A 23031-nucleotide genomic window follows, 5' to 3' on the forward strand; every position below is an offset into this window, starting at 1 on the left:
GGCGCTCATCGCCAATATTGAGCGCCGGCCCGGGCGTTTTCCGACCTGTTGAAGGAGCATGGCGGATGACACTGCCGAGCTTCGTGGCCGAACTTGGCGTGGAACCAGCACCAGGTGGTGGAGCTGGAGGAGCGCGGCTGGCTCCGCCAGGCCGGTGGAGTTGGCGGGTTTCCCCGCGGTGGCGGTTTTCGCCACGGCGGTGGGCGGGGCGTGGCGGCGGTCACGAGGTGCGTATCAGCATGCTGCGTATGCTGTATAAGCTGATGCTGTGGAACATCAGCAGCATCAGCAGCATCAGCCTCGAGGGCCGTGACGGCCACGCCGTCTCTCGCCCGCGTGTCCGAAGCGGCGAAGTACCTGTCCGCCTCGGCTGCCAATGCTCGGGGTTCCGTCAGCCCGGTCCCGGCCAACGCGAGGCGAACCTGCGCTGGAAGTTGGCGACGGAAAAGCGCCCGGAATAGAGAACCGGGGGCTTCGTCGCCCAACAGTGACAGCATATGGTCCATTCGGACAGACGGGCGCGTGTCACCGAGCTCGGGGAGATCCAGGGGCGGTCGGCCCATGCGTCGTCCGTGAGGCCGAACATGGCTAGGAGTAGCCGCTTGAGTGCCTCGTACTTGTGGCCGTCCGGTGGGTGGCGAAGGACGGACACAACTCGAGCGGCCGTGCCGGGCCCGAGGGAGGCGACGACGTGGCAATAGCGTGTGTCATCGCCGGTGAGGCGCCGAAGCTGAAATTGGGCTTCGGACTGGACGAACCAGACTTCGGCCTGAGCCTCCCAAAATTCGGGAAGTTTGATGAGGTTGGCCATGGCAATGGCGTCGCGTGTGGAAGGATCGCTCCGGCAGATCCAACGTCGAGGGGGTCACCAGTAAAGCGCGGCGTTACACACGCTGCTTGCGAGCAAGGAGGAAGCGGACAAGTGGTAACTTATAAGCGTCTTTATTTCAGGAGCTCACTGTAACACTGGCCCGCTCCGGGCTGTGCGCCCGGTGTATATCATGAGGCCACGCCTACCCCTCGGGCGTGGCCACCGCCCACTTGGTGCGCGGAATGATGTCACCACGCCAGTGGGCTTTTGTGTCCGCCACAATAGTCTGAGAGGGTCTGTGGGGGGTTGAGCGACTGTTGCTCCTGATCCAGGTGAGCTTCAGGACCCGCGGTCCTATTTTTCTTTAAGTTTCCCTGGATTGACCCAATGGTTGATCGATCCAAAATGGAAATGACTGAATTATTTTGTCCAGCCTTTCATAATGTTCATTGATCAGTCGTTTTCATCATAAGAATGAATAAATTATTTGAAGATGAAAGTGAGAACAACTCATTCACCTGACATGTTTCCACGTGACGCATCACTGTGTAATCAGTGTGTGTTTCATGTACAACACCTGGAAATATTGACCAAAAGTTTCTGCTTCGTTTGTGATGTTCTGTGAACACTTCACTGAACAGAATTCATTTTAACAACTTTTACACAAAGATTCTCCACTTTTACAAACCTTTACAATTACAGTTCATGAGAAGAATAAAACAATGAATGAATGAATGATCAGTAACATGGACTTCAATGTTAAGTTTTGCACAAACACCAAGTTCATGTCCTGATTCTTCACAATCTCAACCAATGACTTCATTCACCTGTAAAATGTTTGTTTTCGCCACAAAATAAGATTTCTCTCCCTCACGGACCGATCCGCCGACATCCCGGATTACAACTTTGTGGATTTCATGTTATGCATTTTACAATTTATGAAAAAGGATTTAAATTCTGTTTGTCTTGTATTTCTGGTCCATAATGTTTGTTTATCAAAAAGAAATTAACTAGAACGGCACCTGGTAGAGCACATACCTCCACCAGGCTGAACAGTTTATGTTTTGTATCCACTGAAAGACCGGATCTGGATCCAGACCTGGACCAAAGTCGAATCAGCTTGTTATTGTCGCACCCAACCAACTCATTCACCAAGTTTTGTCATAACTCATTCACAACTTTTTGAAATATCGTGTTACGCAGTATATCGTTTTTGGCCCCAACTCTCAATGATGAGGAATCAGTTAAAAATTCTCTATTCCAGATCTGGATTCCGATCTTCACCAAATCGGATGAATTCGGCCTTGTCACACACCCAACCCATCCACAAAATTCCGTCCGAGTCCATCCACAACTTTTTGAGATATCCTGCTCACAGACAAACAAACAAGACAGAGACAGACACATAGACAAGGGTGAAAACATAACCTCCATCCACCTTCAGAGGCAGAGGGAATACGTGGAATGTAAGAAAGGTATTTCCTGGAAATTTATATTTCGGGAGTAGAACATATTTTAGTTCCTCATTCGCTTAATCACCGATTTTTCCAATCACAATACTTTGATTTCCTGAATCCCTGCTTGAATTCCAACCTGTAGGAAAGGATAAAATTAAAACGAGATTTTAGGTGGGACGAAGAGCAAATCCAAATGGCCTCCAAATCAAGCTCCAGACGGTGTATCCTCCATCATTCGAAATCATTACTTGACAAACTTGAAAGTTCATAGAACAAGATACTCCACGCAGTGTTCAAGTATTTACTTCAATTTTAATAATATAAACAATTTAAAGACATTTTAAAAATCTGGAAGTTTAACGCAACCACACTGTACTAGCACGATTACACTGTACTAACACGGCTACGCTGTACGAACACGCCAGCACTGTACTAACACGACGACCCTGTACTAACACGATGGCACTGTACTAACACGACGACACTGTACTAACACGACAGCACTGTGCCAACACGACGACACTGTACTAACACGACGACACTGTATTAACACGGCGACACTGTACTAGCACGACTACACCGTACTACCACGACTACACTGCACCCAACACGACCCCACTGTACTAACATGACGACACTGTGCTAACACAATGACACTGTAGTAGCACGACGCCACTGTACTAGCACGACGACACTGTACCAGCACGATGACACTGTACCAGCACGATGACACTGTACCAGCACGATGACACTGTACCAGCACGACAACACTGTACTAGCACGGCGACACTACTAGCACGACTCCACTGTACGAACATGACTACACTGTACCAAGACGACGATGAGTCACAGTTGAGGAAATGGAGGCTTTATTGATCAACATAGAACACACGGCGTCAATCGGTATCTTCCAGAAACATATCGATGGCCTCTTCTTCACCCTCTCACGTGGCACTCCCTCTCATCATCATCATCATCATCATCATCATCATCATCATCGATATTGATATTTGTGGGGCCGATGACCCCATGATGATTGTTTCCATGGATGGGTTTCACAAAGCACACTTATGCAGTACTGCGCATGTACGATATATTTATTTGGCATGGGGGGGGGGGGTGCATTGAATGTATCTGCACATGTTTAGATATTTGGCTAAAAGATAAAAACATCTTCAAAAGCATGAAGCAAGAAAATTTCACAGCTTGTAGTTTTTGTTCTTCTCTAATAATTTCCAGAGAGGGGCCGGTGGAGCATCCGGAGAAGGTGGAGCTGGATCAGAACAACTTGAGAAATCTTTGGAAGTGAAGGGAAACGGAAACAGGGTTCTTCTTCCTCGCTCATTTTACAGATTATTTAAAATTCCATATTTCCTCCTTTTCATTCTTTTCTTTTTCTTCCATTTTATTTTCCTCTTTATGGAACGGCTTCGGGGTCACGACCAAAATAAATCTCTTGCTCGATGTCGACATATATCATGTTTCTTGGAGATATTATGAAGGTGATTTGTGTTATAGTGTTAAAGTTTATAATTGAAAAAGGTATATTTATAAATTGATTCAGGGTTTAACCGCCGTTTCACCCAGTGTCTATTACATCATCCCATCTAACACGTTACATGAGTTCTTCATGCCTGTTGTTTGTGTGATTTATAACCCATTTCCTCCATTCTTGATCCCTCTGCTCTCTTCGATCTCCGACCATCTCTAATATATCGAGGATGAATTCCTTCTTACAGTAATTCCTTCTGATTAAACTCCCAAAATCTCGACTTACTGCAAATATCTGATATTTTATCTGATTTGTGGAACTGCTTTCTCGAGACGATTCAATCCAAATTTTCCTTCCAGGAACTTCAAGGGCATGTTACACCAACATATTGTGACATCTCCCATCACTACCTGTAAATATTTCTGCCCTTGTGAACCCCACCTCTCCCAAGCCACGTGGTTTCAGATATTTCCTCCCCTCCCATTTTAGTTTTCTCCTGTTTGTTGGATACCTTGCTTGTTGCATCTACCTGTTGTGTACACCTGTTTCCCCACTGAAACCATGTTTGCGTTTTACCCTGTGTAACCTCACTCATCGTGAGCCATGATTTGGAACATAATAAAAATATTATCATTTGTTCCTTTTCTAGAATCTTTAAAGGTGGATGGAGGTTATGTTTTCACCCCTGTCTGTCTGTTTGTCTGTCTGTATGTCTGTCTGTCTGCTTGTGAACAAAATATCTCAATAAAGTTGCAGACGGATTCAAACAAAATTTGGCAGAGCTGTAGCGTATGTGACAGTGATGAAATGATTAGATTTGGGTGAAGTTCCGGATTCGGATCCGGCTAGTAGAATTTATTAAATGATTCTTCACCATTGGGAGATAACACCAAAAACGATACATAGCAGGATATCTCAAAACGTTATGGACGGATTTGGACGAAACTTGTTGGACAGGTTGTGTTTATGGGAAGGAAGAAACAATTCAATTTTGGTGAAAGTCCGGATCCGGATCCAGCTAGTATAATTTTTAAGTGATTCTTCACCATTGGGACAAAGGGCCAAAAACGATATATAGCAGGGTATGTCAAAAAGTTGTCGATGGATGATTTTGATTAAATGCGATTCTGTATTGTGATTGCCTTGTCTACTCTGGGATACAAAACGTAAAGTGTTCACCTGGCGGAGGTATACTCTCCCATGAGTGCCGTTCTAGTCTCGTCCTGTTTCTCTTTCATATTTGTGCCACGTTTTGTGTTCCCTTATTATTTTCTTTATAAAATGTCCAGTTTGTGTCATTCACTCTGTATCTTCTCCAGGAAGTTCTTATTGAGCATGATGAGCCTATCCAAGTTCTTCTCCTCCTTCGAGAAGTCCAGAACTGGGAGCGGTGTCCTCTTCATGGATTTAAAGTCTGACATGGTCTCGAGCCTCGGAATAAAAAGGAAAAACATCAGTTTTAGAAATTCTTGGAGGAGAGAATATTGTTAAAATAATACATTTTTACAAATCAAAACAAGTAATCTGGAAAAGAATGGTAAATAATTAAAAATAGAAAATAGATCGAGTGAATTTTTGTATTAATTTGTATTTTTATTCAGACGTCGAGATTCTAGAGGAGCGGAATCGAGAATAAAGTAAACAGGTAGAAAAAACCGATGAACAGGATGGAAAGAGAGTGTCGGTGAGGGTTGTAGAGAATGAGGTGTGCCTTGGAGAAAGAATAAATCAATGATGAATGAGATGATTGAAAGATGAGATGAAGAGCACGAGGCAAGAAGCAGATTTGGTGAGTCAGTTGGTCATGGACTCGGCTTCCTGGCAGGAGATGGACAGAACAAAGGCCATGTGATGGGATAGAAAACCGTCTGTCTGCAGAGAGAAGACCTAGGTGAGAATAATCCAACAAGGTGTTTGTGGTGGCACTTGGGACAACACCATTCTCAGAAGTAATGTTTGTTACCATCTGTTCGTGTTCCCATCTGAGCTCCTCGGACAAGATGCAGAGAATCCAGGTTCAAATGTTATAAACCATGTTTTTGTCCATTGTCCATCAATCTCCATGTAATTCATGTATCCAGGTTCAAATGTTATAAACCATTTCTTTGTCCATTGTCCATCAATCTCCTTGTAATTCATGTATCCAGGTTCAAATGTTATAAACCATGTCCATTGTAGATCAATCTCTTTGTAATTCATGTTGATGTACACCATCTACGAAAGCATTTGTCCTGTACTGTTCGACAGTGTATCATGTTCCATGCATGGATGACACTTGCATACCTATGATACCACATGTAAGAAATTGTTTATTTTCTCTGACTCTAATGTTTGTTGGGTGGGATGTTCATTGTGAAAGTTGATGAGTGGGAAGATGACAAGTGCACCACCGGTCAAAAGTTTTAGAACACCTCAATCTTACCAGTTTTTATTGAAATTTATACAGTTTAATGTCTCAATGTACTCTGAAATTCAGCATAGAACAAATAAACAATTGGAGATAAAAAAAGAAATCATAGAATCATTGCAAAGAAATTGCAAAGAAAGCCAAGGTGTCAGTGAGTACAGTTTCCTACACCATCAAAAGACACTTGGAAACTGGAGGAAACTCTGACAGGAAGAAGTCTGGCAGACCCAAAGCCACAACAGAATCAGAAGACAAGTTTCTGAGAGTCAACAGCTTGCGTGATAGGCGGCTCACAGGACAACAGCTTCAAGCACAGCTTAACACTGGTCGAAGTAAGCAAGTTTCAGTTTCAACTGTGAAGAGAAGACTTCGAGCTGCAGGTTTGACAGGTCGAGTGGCAGTAAGAAAGCCATTGCTAAGATGGCAAAATAAGAAAAAGAGGCTTGCCTGGGCCATGAAGCACTGCCAGTGGACTACTGAAGACTGGAAAAGTGGAAGAAGGTCTTGTGGACCGATGAATCAAAATTTGAAATCTTTGGTTCATCACGCAGGGTTATTGTACACCGCTGAATAGGCAAAAGGATGGTTCCTCAGTGTGTGACACCAACTGTCAAACATGGAGGAGGAAACATGATGGTCTGGGACTCTTTTGCTGGATCCAGAGTCGGCGATGCAGAGTGACTGGCACCCTGAACCAAAAGGGCTACCACAGCATTTTGCAGTGCCATGCAATACCTTCTGGCATCAGCCTAGTTGGTCAGGGGTTCACCCTACAGCAAGATAATGACCCAAAACACACCTCCAGGCTATGTCAAAACGACCTTCGAGGAAAAGAACAAGACGGAAGGATTCAAATCATGGAATGGCCAGCACAGTCTCCAGACTTAAACCCCATCGAGCTGGTTTGGGATGAACTGGACAGAAGGGTGAAAGAAAGCAACCTTCAAGTGCAACACATTTGTGGGAACTTCTGCAACAGTGTTGGGAAGAACTTCCCGAACTACAGACTTGGCATTTAATATGGAATATTTTTTGTGTGGGGGTGAATTTACTTTTCAAGATGTCTTAGAACCAAAAGTTCATTGGAATTATGTTGAAATTATTCTAGATTTTGTTAATGTGACCTTTAAAAGAAACAAAAACCACATTTGACATTTCGAAACAAATAAATTGATCCTTGAAAGTGATGTAAACTGATATCGAACTCAATTCATGGACAGTACTGTGTTAAACTACTGTACGTTTTCCAGAAGTATCTCTTTATTTTGCACATTAGCCCAATTTTTTTTTAACAAAACAAAAGTTAAATTACGACTGGGATTACGGACAGTAAAATTACAGTTCAGTACTTCGTGTAAACCCCACGAGCATTCAGGAGAGCATGTACACGTTGAGGCATGCTGTTCACGAGATTTGCCAAGGTTTGGACAGGAATCGCGTGCCATGCAGTGACAATAGCCTGCTGCAATTCATGCACAGAGGTCGGCTGCTGGTCCAAGTGGTCGATTTGATGCGTTAATTCTGCCCACAAGTTCTCTATCGGATTTATATCCGGGGACATGGCAGGCCACTCCATATGCTCTACACCATGGTCAGCAAGAAAGTGTTGGATCATGCGAGCACGATGAGGCAGTGCATTGTCATCTTGGAAGACAAAGTTTCCTCGAAAGGCTGCACGAGCAAATGGAAGTAATGTTTCTTCCAGAATGGCCCTGTACTTGAACTGGTTCAGGTTTCCATTCAGAACAACCAGGTCAGTTTTGCCCCCTGCATGAAAAGCAGCCCAAACGGTCACCCCACCACCTCCAGCTTGGACTCTAGGCACTATACAATCTTTGTTGTAGGCTTCACGCACTTGTCTGCACAATCGGACGTGGCCATCTTGACGATAGACCAGAAATCTAGACTCGTCACTGAAGATCACGTGATTCCAGTGTCCTGGCTGCCATTGACGGTGCTCTCTGGCCCACTGCAATCGGCGCTGGCGGTGTTGTCTGGTCAGGTGTGGCTTTCACAGGAGACGCCTGGCATGATAGCCTGCTTGAACCAGTCGTTGGTTGACTAGCCTTCTGGATACAGGCACATTTGTCAATTGCTGCCACTCAGCCCTAAGCCGATTAGCTGACTTGGTACGGCCATTGCGGACTAACCGGTGCAGCTGGCGATCATCCCTCCTTGTGGTTCTGCGGGGACGTCCTGGCCTCGGTATTGGAGTAGGGACACCCCTCTGAGCATTTCGTTTCAGGATCTTTGACACCTGACCTTGAGTGATGCCATACTGCCGAGCAATAGCACGCTGTTTCATGCCGTAATTTCGTAAAGCCACCACTCCATGACAAACAGCATTGTCGAGTTGACGGACCATCTCCATAGGAAGCGGCAATAACTTTTGGAGATGTGCAGCAGTTGTTTTCCACTAATACAAAACGCAACAACCCTTGTATACCCGACTGTGAAGCCAATCATCAAATGCACCTGTCCGTACATTTTGCCATGCCACCTGTGATATAATCCTGTTGTTGACTTCTTGCTGTGACAGACAATCAGTGACATGGTTCTTTTAACAAATAAATCACCAAAGTGTAAAAGAAACTCACCAGATTGATATACTGAGTTAAGAAAGTAAACCCAAGTCAAGAAAAAATATATATTCCATATTAAATGCCAAGTCTGTATATTTGATCTCCATTGAAGAAAGAATGCCACGAGTGTGTTCGGCCGTTGTATCTGCAAAAGGTGGCTACTTTGCTGAGTAAAAAAAATTCAATTAAATTTTGTTAAACAAAATGATTCTATGATTTCTTTTTTATCTCCAATTATTTATTTGTTCTATGCTTAATCTTACAATACATTGAGACCTTAAAGTGCGTAAATTTCAATAAAAACTTGAAAAATTGAGGTGTTCTAAAACTTTTGACCATTAGTGTATTCTTGGGGAAAATGCCAGGAGCATAGAAAAGGCCCCTCGATATGGTATGTGCCATGCGGAAAATTATAGTAACGAAGGGACATTCTGAAAAAATCTCGTGTGCATGCTGGACTACCCTTGTGTTCTTCGGAGGAACCAAGAAATGCTCTAGAAAAGTTCCTATAAAGGGGCACCATACATCTGGCAAATAAAATACATTTGCTTCTTCTTGCAGATGTATGAATCAAATTGTCACCGCATTATATGTCAATATACATATTATTATATGTCAATATTCATGTTACTTTGAATTTCTCCGAGCAACGCCGGGTTCTTCAGCTTGTGTTTTATATTTTGAACACAAGAACACAAATCCCTTTGTTAGCACTTCCAAAAACCTCCAGTTTAGCAGTATTTGGAGAAACGCAAATTTCCGCTATATTGACCAATCAAATTTGCCGTTCATGCTTTCAACCTTGGAAAATATCGAGGTCCAGCCCAAAAAAATATATAGATCGTGCTTAGAAACGCAAACCAAGAGTTGAGAAGACCCTTCCATGCCCTTTTCTCAAGACAGTGTGTGGTTAGGTGTTTTATGAATTATCTTTAGAAATGGTTTGGTAGGGAATGAGGAATAAATAGAAAGAGCAGTTGAAGAAGAAGGTGAGCAGAGATCATGGATGGACATGGAGAGAAGAAGGTGAGCAGAGATCACAGATGGACATGGAGAGAAGAATCAATAAGACCGAATGGAACACGAGCAAATTAGCAGAACAGAATATTCAAAGATGTTCAAGACTTCGAGTTTATCAATGAACACAATATATCTCAACAAATTAGAAGTCAATAGTTTTAAGGTGATGAGGATGGGAAAGAATAAATAAAAGGACAGAAAGGAATGAACTAAACAAGATAAACTCAAATGAGAATCAATGAGGATTTAAGGAGCTTTTTAAAGTTTGTGTCCAATTAATAACACAAATGAACTTTATAATGACCCTCCTCCCGAAATTAACCCAAAACTGTTCATTTATAGATCAGAAATGGGGGAGGAAAATAATCTAGTTCATGAGGACAACTGAGTAACCTGAATCAGTTACATCTTGTTCACCCGGTGTGTCCTTCTCTCACACTCATTCTTTACCAAACCCTCATTTTTTCACTAACCCTCATTCTTTCCCAAACCCTCATTCTTTCCCGAACCCTCATTCTTTCCCGAACCCTCATTCTTTCCCGAACCCTCATTCTTTCCCGAACCCTCATTCTTTCCCGAACCCTCATTTTTTCCATAATCCTCATTCTTTTCCTAACCCTCATTCTATCCCTCATCCTCATTCTTTTCCTCATCCTCATTTCTCAATGTCTCCCTTTATTTTGTCTCATTTTATTATTTAGTAAATATATTTAAATGTTTAAAACACGATTGGGTCAAAAACATCAGGATGTGCTGATAACCTGTCGGATACCAATGCAGTCTCACCTTTTTAACAGGTCCTTGGAAGCCTGAAAAGGAAGAAAACAAAGAATGAGATCAAGATATTTGAATGAATGAATGTTTGTTTTTATTTTTTTAATATTAGAGAGTTCACAGAACATGACACCCCACACAGTGTTCAATTACGTTCTTCAATTTTAATAAAATAGTGATTTTAAAGATCGTCATTAAAAATATCCAGGTGTTTAGTGTTACTGAAGCAATATTGTACATCACCATGTACACTGCAATAAGACGACGTTGAGTCACAGTTTAGGAGATGGAGGATTCGCGTGCACGGGGTAATAATCCAAAGATGTTTTACCAATTTGGTATTTTACCAATAAAGATGTACCAATTCGGTAAGGAAAAGATCAATTTGATTTTAATTTTGAAACAGTACTTCACTTCCCTTTGGTGAAAACACCTGATAAGGTAAATCTGTAACCCGAACAGTATTCACATGAATAACATTGAATCGTTCAGGAACAAAGTATGTGAAGAGGTAGTTTGACCATAATTCATGCTAACGTTATCCAGGTGGTTACGTACAGGTAACTTTGACAACCTGGATAAATCAAAAGATTCACGAATGATCCAGCACATGATGAAAGCCATGATGTCATGGTACCTGGAGGTCACTGTGAGCATCACTTGGATAAAATCCTTGAATGGAATGATAGAAACCCTCAACAGTGACTAGGTAGTCGTGCTGTATCACTGCTTTGGAGACCATGACATGAACTCACTCTCATCCCAAACCTTCATTGTGACAAAACCTAAATCTCACTTCATGATGACATAAACACACCTGGAAATGCATTCACTCACCTTTCTAGTCCATTTCATTCATCATTTTTGAACCATTGTATCATATACTGCACCTTTACCATCAATCGTGACATTTAATAAGGTCTCAACTCAAGGCTTATACTTGAATAGTGACAGACTCCCCCCAAACAGTATATTTTAAACATAAAAACTTTTGTAATACGTTTATGATAAACCACACCTGTAGAAAAGAAACGTCCTCCAGATCCTGGAATGCTGCGTCCATTGTGGATTTTCCTTGACGTCGATCCTCCATCTGCTGCTCCAGTTTCTCCCTCTGCTTCCCAAGAAGAGAAAGCTTCTCCATTTTCCTCTTGTTGATTTCACTCTTCATCAGATCCACAGATTCATTCACAAATTGGCACACCAACCTCCGCTTCTCTTCCAACCTGTCCTCAGCATTTCTGCTGGAGTTTTGGGAGGAATCATTGTTTGATTATTCAAAAATCAATAAGAAACTTTCAGAGAAAATGTAGAAATTCACAAAAGGTATAATGGATTATGGCTGAAAGGATCAGATCACTGGTACCAAGAGTGGGTTTTGAAGGTAAAATGAAGTGGGCACTCTTATCTGAAAATATTTTTGAGTGCAGGAATCCAATCGGAAATTTCAACATCCAATAAGTCCGAATTAACATTTCAGGGTTGCAATTTATTTATTTTCAAAATTGATGCACATGGAGGATAAAAGTGAAACTAGAAAATATAATTCAAAGCAAATGTGTTGATGGATATGCCTCTGTCCATGTTAGATGCAAACCCGCTGTTCGGTTTCATCTCAAAGGTTGAATAAACAAGACCGAAAGTCTATCAGTGGCATCGCCGGGCTTATTTGATACTTTAGTTGAAGAGGATAGTATGACCTCGGTGGGGATACCAGTTTGCAAATAATGTAGGTATTATATTTTTTTTTTTTGCATTGAGACACCGCTTTGTTTATTTTATGTTTCGAGTTACAATGAACCAACCATACACCGCTTCAATCTAGAAACTTTGCAATAACGACAAAAGGATTGCAGTGTTACGATTATATTTACTATATTTATTAGTATTAATGCTATTATTATTAAGAAAACAATACTGCTGTATAATAATAATCTTACTATAATTCACCAAATGTCCGTCCGTCCATTCGAAGGTACCGCAAAAACGGCTGAACCGATCGCAACGAAATTTTGGGTGGGTAATCCTGGGACACCTTGGAGTAAAATAGGCCATATTGTTTTTCCAATTTTTTTCCCAATTTTCCAGCTTTTTCAAACACGATGGAATAATATTTACCGATATGAACAGTGATGTGGCTTTTGTTGAAATTCTACGTACCAGGAGAGAGTAGATCGACTCCTGACGAACTCTTCCTGTATAAACATGCGGTTCCAAAGTAACTTGGCAGCGTGTGAAAAGCGACTGAGAAACAGGTGAAGCGGCCGCTTCCGTGTTAGATTCGGCGCGCACTCTTCACACAAACGTGCGACTGAGAAAGACATGTCGCGGCCACTTCCGTTTTGCAGAATTCAATCTTTTTTCAAAATGGGCGCCATGTACTGTTTAGATTTTGAAGATTTGTGTGTGATATGATTCAACAGATGTTTATATGAATCGTTTAAAATAAAAAAAGCCTTCAATTTCTGATATTTTGCCTTTTCATTTGGGCTTCCCAATTGAAGCCCCGCCCTTAGGGCGGGTCCCGTTGCTAGTAATAATAATGCAATAATATAAGCCAAAAGGCTAAATTACAGTCAATTTACAAATACTGCATTTTGATAACAATAATAACATCAGATGCAGCAAGGTGCACACAGTCCATGCTGGCATGAGAGGGAGGGTGCACCTCGCCGGCACCGACACCATCAGAGGATCGGTCACTGCATATCGTTCTGAGGATCGGTCTGAAGTCTGAGGCCAAGTAGGCCTCAGAGGCAGAACCCAGCACCGAACCATACAATGCAGGGAGCTCAAGGTGTCTGGACAGTCATGATGAATTCATATTGAAGCATTGGAACTCCAACGTTTGCTAAATTTAAATATGAATTAAAATAAACTAAAAACAAAACTGCAAAACGTTTCAATGATATGTTCGGCCTGAACGAAATTGGAGTCAAAATGTGTGAGGAGTCAAAATGTGTAGCCACGTACCGCCGTAATGACGTCAGACGTAATCACTTCACCTTTTCATGTGACCAGATCCTCAGCTCTGATTGGTATACGTTTGAGGGGACGTACATACATACATACGGACGGGCAAACACTGTTCTATACGGCTTTGCTCTATGGGCTATGCCATAAAAATTAAAAGTCACAGAAGGGAGAGAGAGAAAGAGAAGAAGACAGAGAAGGAGAAGAGTAACAACATTTGATGTTTGTAATGCTTCAGTCACATTTGGCTCGGCTGCCGTAGGGTCTAAAAAATCTACGGCCACTAGCAATTATAGGGCGGCCGCAGTATTTCCACGGTCACACAATGTAGCAGTCACATATGTTTTTGTTTTTCGGGTAGCCACACAGGGTATTGAGAAATTGTGGAGACCGAAAACGTGGGGGTGCCGTACTGTCTTGGATTTGATGTCGCACGGTGACCTTAGGGCGTCCCTGCGGCGGCCATAGAATTTTCAAGGCAGACGCAAGGTAGCCTCAAGGTGCCCGCAAGGCGACCGCAGGGGGACCCTAAGGCGAACGTGTGGCCAGACGGAGACGGTAACGAGTGGGTATATATATACCAGTCGTCATGGCTACGGCTTGTCGAATTGCTACGGCCAACCTAAAAATGAAAAAAGTTCTAACTCCACGCTATAATTCCACGCGACCCCTACGGCCTGTAAAAGATAGCCATACGCCCTAGGGCCACCTCAGAAACTCTGTGGCCGCCGCACATTTCTGTCAATTTAGGGGGAGTATGGCCGACGTATCCTAGCCATAGAGCAAATGTGACTGAGGAGTAACTGGACTCGTGGTCTGTAAAAGGAGACTTTCACCTGTTGAACCCAAAAATACCATCAGTTTATCTTTCGAATTTCAATCCGTACTTGTGCCAAGTTTGGTTAAAACCCCTTCAGTGGTTCTCCAGTTATCGTTGGAAAAAAAACAAAAAAAACATTGATAACTGACGCACACACGGAACGAAGAAAGGACAGCAGGACGGACATCATCGTACATCCCTTCACAAAACAACGATGACATATTGGTGATTCCCACCTCTGTTTGCGCTTCCTCTTCCTGAACATGCCGTAGTTGGGATGCAACGCTCTCCATTGACTGTGACACATGAGGATACTTTGCAGTCAAAACACCCTGCACAGAATAAAGAAACAACAGAAGTGAAGAATCGTGAACCTGTGGTGGATTAAAAAGGAACATCCTGCACAAAATTGTATAAATACTAGCAGAGGTAACCGCACCTTGTGTGGAAGGAATTTAGAAGATACAAGATGATTTGTAATACGGGCTAACACCAGGTGGTGCTATACGATACACATTTACATCTAGAGAATTGGGATCTTCCCCCCCCCCTCCCCCCACCCTGAAACCCCTAACCTGTAGGTTTGAAAATGTTTTCTTGCATCTCCATTTGCCAAGAGGATTTGTATGCAATATTATGGGGTTACTAACGGTTGGGCCGATTCTTTTGGTGGACAAACAGACAGAAAATACAACTATATAATATAGAGATGGAATATACATTTGTGATAAGGAGCACAGTTAATGTGATGGGAATTTTATTAAAATTTTGAAATCATCTCTTCTCTTTAACTCTAGAGCTGTACGAGAAAAAGTCCCAGGATGACATTAATCACTAAAACTGTTTCTCAGCTGTCTTGACAGTAGATGGCTGGGGAGGGTGCCATGGGAGACTGATGGTTATTTCCCCCATGCCCCATTCTGCAGATGGAATTTGAAAAATACGATATATTAAAATTATATGAAAGATAGAAGTCGGATCAGCGACATTACCTCGTGTTCAACAGAAGCAAAACCCCCTTTTCAGCCTCTTACAGGGGACAGATCCGGATGAGGAGCACAATCCCATGAGACCTTACTGTCGCGTTCCCGGGGTGAGCACCCCTGGGGACGTATAGCCGATTGAGCTTTTACTCCAAGGCGTTCAATCTAATGCCGGTGTGAATATGTGTGGGGGATGAGGGCAGCGATGGGTAACGAAGATCTTACCTTTATGGGTCCCACTAGACGTCTTTGAACCTGTGATAATCAACTCAAACCCGACACGGATTTATAATGCAAAAATACTGGCTTTATTGAAAGAAATGTCGGTAACAAAAGAATGCATGGTAAAACTAAAATTCTAATTGAGGGACCCTCCATACGGACTCGTATACAGACAAGGGGAATGATAAAATAACAAGAGAAAAATGACCACAGTGTGGTCACCAGCTGCGACGTATAGAATCATGAGGATATCTGTTGCAATAACGCGTGCATACTCATTGTGTATCATGTATGCACATGTGCTATTCAAAAGGGTACCCAAACATCATCAACAACAACAACAACAACAATGCGGTCCTCTCATGGAGCTGCTCATCACAGCTAAAAATAATTATTGTTTCTGCCAGCACTCAGCTCTGGTCTCGACGAGCACTTTGGGAGCGTGGTGGTCGTTGAAGCTTGAAGGCACCCCATGGGAAGCGCACAAAATGGCAGTGGCACCGCGCCCTTAGTAGCCACCGGCGCAAGGCAAGCAGATAGCAAGATCTCCTTCGGCTCGCTCGCGGCCCCTTCCGCCTCTGAAGAACAACACAGCTGCAAAAAACTACTCCCTTTCACTTGCAAAGCTCCCAAAAGGCACCCAAAAAGCTTTCACCGATCTCCTCACAGGCGATCACACAGGTAAAACGTGACCGCCTACGACCAAAGCCAGGACCAAGAGAGGGACAAATGTCTGGACCCCGTTCTTTCATTCTCAAGGTTCTGATGTCATCGCGATGACATCTCTGCCTGCTCCCATCAGCGAGTCCCTCTCATCACTCGACAATACCAGACCAATCACTGCTCTTCAGGGTGTGGCCTCACAGACCTGCCTGCTTGATGTTGTGATGTGGCTGCTGACAGTGCCAGCGGTATTGTTTAATGTCCTGTTCCGGTTGGTTTTCATTGACTATTTATATTCGGTGTAGCGTATGTTTTTAGTGTGTCATAAGGAACAAGGGGAAAAGTACAGAGGCCATTTACATAGAGGGAATTTACCATTAATCCCTAACTAATTAACATAACCACACCCCTCATCATGGGAACAAAGATAAACTCTTACACGACATACGGTCTAACCGCTCCCTACTTATGGTACATGGGGTTTCTTCTTCTTCATTGCGACATACGGAGCATGGTAATCTATACAATTCTACCTGGCCCTATGGTATTTCATTGCCCTGTGGTATGGCATTTCTAGATAACCCTATAAACGTAACATTACTTTCCAGGGCCTACTTACTGGAACCTTTCCAGTGGATACATTTAATGCTCCGGATATGCGGTTTAACCACAGGACAGGCTTATCTGAGATTCTAGCAACAGGCCCTGATGCATTGTACCAAATTTGGTCCATAATCGTTGAGGTAGTTGTGGAGATGTTTTCGTGAAAATGATGGATTTGGGAGGGGCCCATGGCCCCCTTTCCAGGTGAGATTTCCCATAAGGAGCACAACCTATGGTTAGGGCATGGTCCCGATGCCTCTTGGCAAGTTTGGTTGGGATCTGTCTCATGGTTTCAGAGAAGTTGATTTTTAAATAAAATACCAATATTTAAGGCAGAACCTTTTTACCTCCTTTAAAGGGGCACTCATACAGATGGGGAGCACAATGGGTGGGACCTTGCTGGCCTGATAAATCGTTACAAATTAGATCCATAATTGGTCGGTTACTTTGTGAGGAGATATTTTAGTCAAATGTTGATGGACGTACATATATACACACGGACGGACGGCTGGGCACCTGGACACATTCTATGAGCTTATTTCATGGAAATAACCAAAATAGTATGGATAAAATACATACAATAACTATTTTTTCACTGATTTACTCACCTTCAGTTCAGCATGAGCAATCTCCAAAGCAACAACGTCGTGGTCCCGATGTTCTCCACCTGTGCACGTGGGGCACATCAAGCTCCCATCATCCTTACAATAGAGTTGGATTGGCTTTCTGTGCTCCATGCATCTTAGTTCCTCAATCTTCACTCCAGGATCCACCAGTTTGTGCCCTTTCTGTTGATGAGGCTTCAGGTGTTTCTCACAGCAGAGGATCTCACAAGGTACACACCTCTTGGCTGCCTCTCTATTACAAACCTCACAGAAACTCTCACTGCCCCCTGATTTCATTCCTTCCTTAACATTCACATCACCATGGTCTGTAACTCGGACCTCCAATCCAAACTTTCCCTTTTTCAACTTCATATTTTCTACCAAGTTGGCAATGATCACATTCTTCATGAGCTTTGGTTTTTGTGGAAAAACCTCACGGCAATTTGGACAAACACAACCTGTGTCTTCTTCCCTGTTCTCCCAGGATTTTTCTACACACATGACGGGTTGTCCCCCCCTTTGGAACTCAAGAAGAGGCACCTTGAAGCAGCAAAATGTGGTTTAATACAAAATCGATCAAACACAATATTGTGGAGCACGTCTTGAAATCGCAAGGCTTTGCCACACCAGACCATGCAAGTCCAAGCCGCCCTGAAATCATTCTGACACAAGATCCTTTATATAATCGAACAAAGCCTAAAAAAGCCTCCGCTGAAGTAATGACCTCAGACAAGATAGATTAAGTTTAAAGGCACAGATGTGTGAAAATACGATAGTTCTCAGGCTATTCCTCCTAACAACCTGGGCTTTCAAGGACCAGGGATGCATTCCCACAATAAAGTTCAATGGTATTTACTTTTGGCAGTAAAACACATACAAATCAAAGGAAAAAATCAAAGGATACATCTTACATCATCCCCTGTTCGAGGTTAACTTACAACTATTCCCATAACTTTCTTCCTTTAGAAGATGCTGAAAAAACGTCTCTCCAGGCTGGATCTGACCGAGCCATGGACAACATGTTTTGCAATTGAATCTAGCTTTTTTGAAGCAAGTAAAAGGAAGACACAATTAAATATATATTTCTCAGGTGCCCTGGGTCACGTGGTGCCCCCCACGGCCCCCCATGCCCTGCCCCCGACATATTTCTCCCTTTTGTCTTTACGACAACTTTTCAGAAAGACAACGTATTACCCCAGCGGGTCAGCATCCCCCTTAGCCACATGCCAGGCGCGCCATGCGTCACGCATGCTTAGAGAGGGATACCGGCCCCTAATTGTGGCCGTCTGACATCAACACATGAATTGTTAGCCATAATTCGCGATGAAGACTCCTGGTTAGAAGATAGCTGCCGCCCGGCCGGGTTCTGAATCCACCCTCGCACCAGCGTAGGTGCAACCCAGTCGCCAGCCAGATTAGGGGCCCTCCTTATGCAGGTGCGATCCTCGCGAATCAGGGCAAACGATCCACGTCCAATGCCATCAAGCCTGGCACATGTGATTGTTCTGTGGGAGAGATGGTGGCACATCCATCATCACAAATCTCCATCTCCTCATAATCACAAATCTCCATCTCCTCATAGTCTGCATCAACGTCAGTATTCATAGTGTCGGGTGCCTTAAGCTGAAACGACCCCAAATTGCTTACTACAGGTGGTGTAGGTGGTGGTGTAAGTGGTGGTGAAGGTGGTTCTCCCGGATATCCCGGATATTTGTTTGCCATCCGCTCCTCACTACTTGCATAATAGCAATAGCTCTTAAAGGAATCTACACTACTTAAATCACGGGTAAAAGAATCCCAATCCCAATGAAGTGAACTAAAATCATAATAGTCATCAGAATCCCACGCCTCAGCAGGTTCATTGATTTCAAGCCAGGAATCGTGGACCTCTAAAGCCACATCCTCTTGCCACGAAACGTCTAGGCCATCGACGATCCAGTCGTGGGTGTTCGAATCTTGCCATGAGACGATAGAGTTGGCTGGTTATCCTGTGAAACATTTTCTCACACACACCATGATCAAATTCCTAGCCCCCCAATTATGATCAGTCAATGGAGAAACTCACTACATTTTCTCCATCCTGCTTTGTTGTCTTCCTATGTGCAACCATCATTTTTTGTAAACACATATTTGTAAACATCATCTCGTATTGCTTTCATCCCAGAAGTGTCTCAAAATCTGAAGCACAATTTTCCTATACATCTCATCTCACCTGTGTAAGAAAATTATTTACATTGACCCATATCACTATTTACATTATTTGCAGCTCGTAGTTAAATATCAAAATACATCAACTGGTATTCTTCCTTTGATAACCTCTCCCTTATGAGCAATAATTCATTTGCCCAACGTACCTGGTGGAGTTTTGTTCACCTGGTCTGCAGAGCTGTGATCCAATCTGCACCAGCACCCAATCACCTCTTCGATTGGGGTCATCCTGCCTGTAGCAATCTAACGCAACGTTATTAAACGAAATTCACAACTTTACATTCATTGGTCCCCCCAGTGCAAGCCAACCCCTTGTATCACCTTCTTATCACAAAAGCAACAGTCCATAACTCACCACTTTCCTTTATTTCCTGCCTTTACCATCAACTTTTTCCAACCTTCTCCCGTTTCTCAGCAAATCCTGCAGATTCACTTGTCATTGACAAATAATTCATCTGATCCGACTTTCCTTTATCATCTTTGCATTTCCAACAACCTTCTTCAACACGTCCTCCCGAACTCTTTTCTTCAGACTCAACCCACATCAATACAATGTCCCCTTCCAGGCGCGTCTGTCTAGCCACTCACAAATTGTCCACAAGACAAAATCACCATATTTCACACTTCAGCTCAGCTCCCGAGAGCTCAATTTTGAACAGGGGTAAAACCAGCAATACTCAATTACCTTCTGCCAAGCAAGAGGCCAGAGCAGTATCACTCCCTCTTCCCTCTGCCCATCATAACTGGCAGACAGACAATGGCGAGCCACAAGCCCCAACCCTACTAGGCTCCAGCTCCCATCCAAAGGATACAAACTCCCTCAGACTGGCATAATCTCTTTGCCAGCTTATGTACGAACCAAGACTGCAAACAAATAGTTTTCCAATAAAAATCAATTGTCACCCTATTGCACCATATTGGCAGAATTCACTTCAGCTCTCCACCACTCTTGTGTCGAGTGGTGCCCCAAAATGACATTGCACGAACCCTTTCAATACCTGTCTAAACCTACTGCCATTATTCCTATGATTATTCGAACAAACCCATTTGCCTAATCCACCTTTTCAATTTTCATTTCAATTTAAAGTCAATCCAATGTCCTCTAATACCTCTTAGCATCACATGCACCTGTTGTAGGCACCTGTTTTAGCCTCTGGCCCAATAGCTGCCCAATATTATGAATATTTCCAATATTCCCATAAACAAATAAAAAGAAAATAACCTGATCTATTTATTGAAATAAAAAATAGTTCTCATATGTCTTACTGTCTGTCTGGCCAATTTTTCTCACCCACTGTGACTCACTCAAAATATATTCTCACTGTTGTTATGTCTGAAATTCGTCTCATGAAAACCCATCCAAGAGTCCAGTGTAACAGACAGACAAACACATAGACACACTGAAGATCCCAGGGTCCCATCGAACTAGCTTGTCCCCAGATCCACAAACAAAACATGTAACTTATGTCAACAACTGAACTCCCAAGACAACAACGATAAAACATCCATCCACCTCAATGGCTCGCCAAGTAGCTCATTGTGTCCCTGTCTCTCTTCTTGCATCTACACTGTTCACAATCACAATTACTCACTCATACACTGCTCCATCACCTCCTTCCCTACACCCCAAATCTCCACTTGCATCCTATGCAAATCATTCACTCAACACCATTACACTCATCCACAATACCCTCACAGTACATCACTTCTCCAAACCATTGCCTCATTCGCTCAGATTTCCCACGCTCCAATTCCTCATTTCAACATGCTCACCAGCAAGACTCATTCAATTCCTCATTTAATAAACTACACCACAAACAAACTGCATCATCTAACTAACTACTACCCCTTTAAAACTCGTGCTTTCCCTGTCATCCCTTTATACTACTGCACATCCCTCGTCATTATCATCCATCTAATCTCTCTACGTCCCCACTACTACAGGTAACTTTCCCTCGGCGAGCTTACACTGCCATATTTCCCAACCACATTTCCAGCAAAGATGACGTCACTAATTCACACCTTTCCTCCATGGAACAGCTGGTGGTCCTCCATGAGATGCATTCCGATGTTAATCACTTCAAAGCTCTCAATTAGCCCTCCTTGGAATCGCACCTTTAACATTACCGGCACTGCCCTTTCTTGGTTCAAATCTTACCTCTGACAGACACCAAGTCATCCCCATCAACAACTGCAAATCCTCCACTGCTCCCGTCTATCCTGACAATCTGCATCACTGAAATAAATCCTGGCTTCAAATCAACTTTCTCAAACTTAACTATGATAAATCTGAAATAATCGCATCATCTTCCTTCGAACTCAGAGCACACCGACACAGTATACATCAAACATTGGATTCATATTTCCACAGAACTCCACCACTCTGTTAAATTCTAAACATGCCCAATGGGCAATCCCCTCTGCTCAGGGCTGCAAAATGCTGGATTCTAACCTTCCCAAACACAGCTCTTGTCCACCAGGCTGCAAAAATCAAAGCATTTTTAGTCCCCCTTTTCCCCATACACTAGCCAGTGTAAGCCAGCCAAACATAAACAAAGAGGTTCCAGCGAGCTGTGACCTCCATAACTTTAAACAAATCCACTGGCACTTTTAAAACAAACTTTCCCAGTCACTTACTAAAATAAAGTGCAGCTCTTGTCCGTAGATATACGTTAACCAAGATTACATGAGACTTGACAACAATAGTACTGCCCCGTTCAAGTTCCTGTCATGCCGTTAAATTAACACCCGGTCGGTTGAATCCGCTATCATCTTTGACTTTTATTCCCATGCTAAATCTGGAAAGCTGGTAATGTGGGGATGTAATTGAATACATGTTTTTAAACCCTGTCCAACGCATGCTCTCCATGCTCATTTTTGCCTGCCTTTTTCCCCAAGCAGACTGAATCCCACATGGATTCTCAAAATCCAAACTGACACCTTATATTTCTTGGCCCCAAATTTACTCAGAATTAATTTTCACCTTACAACATATAAATAATATCATTCCAATACTCATATATTCACAAGTGGCCAGTTCTCAACTGCATTGCCTAACGCCTGCAGGCAATGTAGGAAACCCCTTGTCAACTGTCAATCACACATCAATGACACACACACAATGAACGTAAATACACACTTCAATGACAGACACTTCGTACCGGCTCGCATTCCACACCACTGCGCACACCCAGCGTTGTTGACTCGTAAAATTCAAAGCACATTGACCTGGATGAGTCGTGTACAACACACCTGTCCGACCAGCTTGTATACATTCTCCATACAATACAGCATAGATTCATGCACACGGGATTGTTCTCAATCTTGTTCTCATGCACACTCATGCACACTCCAATCCTACCTACCTGTGAACTTACCTGGCCCCTTGCTGTGAGCCTATCCATCCCCTTC

At 43.1% G+C, this 23031-nt stretch overlaps 1 protein-coding gene across 1 annotated transcript in view; it reads right to left on the reverse strand.

The window, feature by feature from the left end:
- The window catches only part of LOC137438677 (uncharacterized), a 461521-nt gene extending 446576 nt beyond the window's left edge, over positions 1-14945 (reverse strand). Inside the window, exons 1-2 of the mRNA XM_078767013.1 lie at positions 14912-14945; positions 14573-14710 (exon numbers count right to left, since the gene is read on the reverse strand). Of these exons, the coding sequence (XP_078623139.1) occupies positions 14573-14710; positions 14912-14945 (172 nt within the window). The remainder of the gene's footprint in view (positions 1-14572; positions 14711-14911) is intronic.
- Positions 14946-23031: the final 8086 nt, after the last annotated feature.

This window comes from Myxine glutinosa, chromosome 13 (assembly GCF_964187855.1).
Source record: "Myxine glutinosa chromosome 13, kmMyxGlut1.1, whole genome shotgun sequence".
NCBI lineage: Eukaryota > Metazoa > Chordata > Myxini > Myxiniformes > Myxinidae > Myxine > Myxine glutinosa.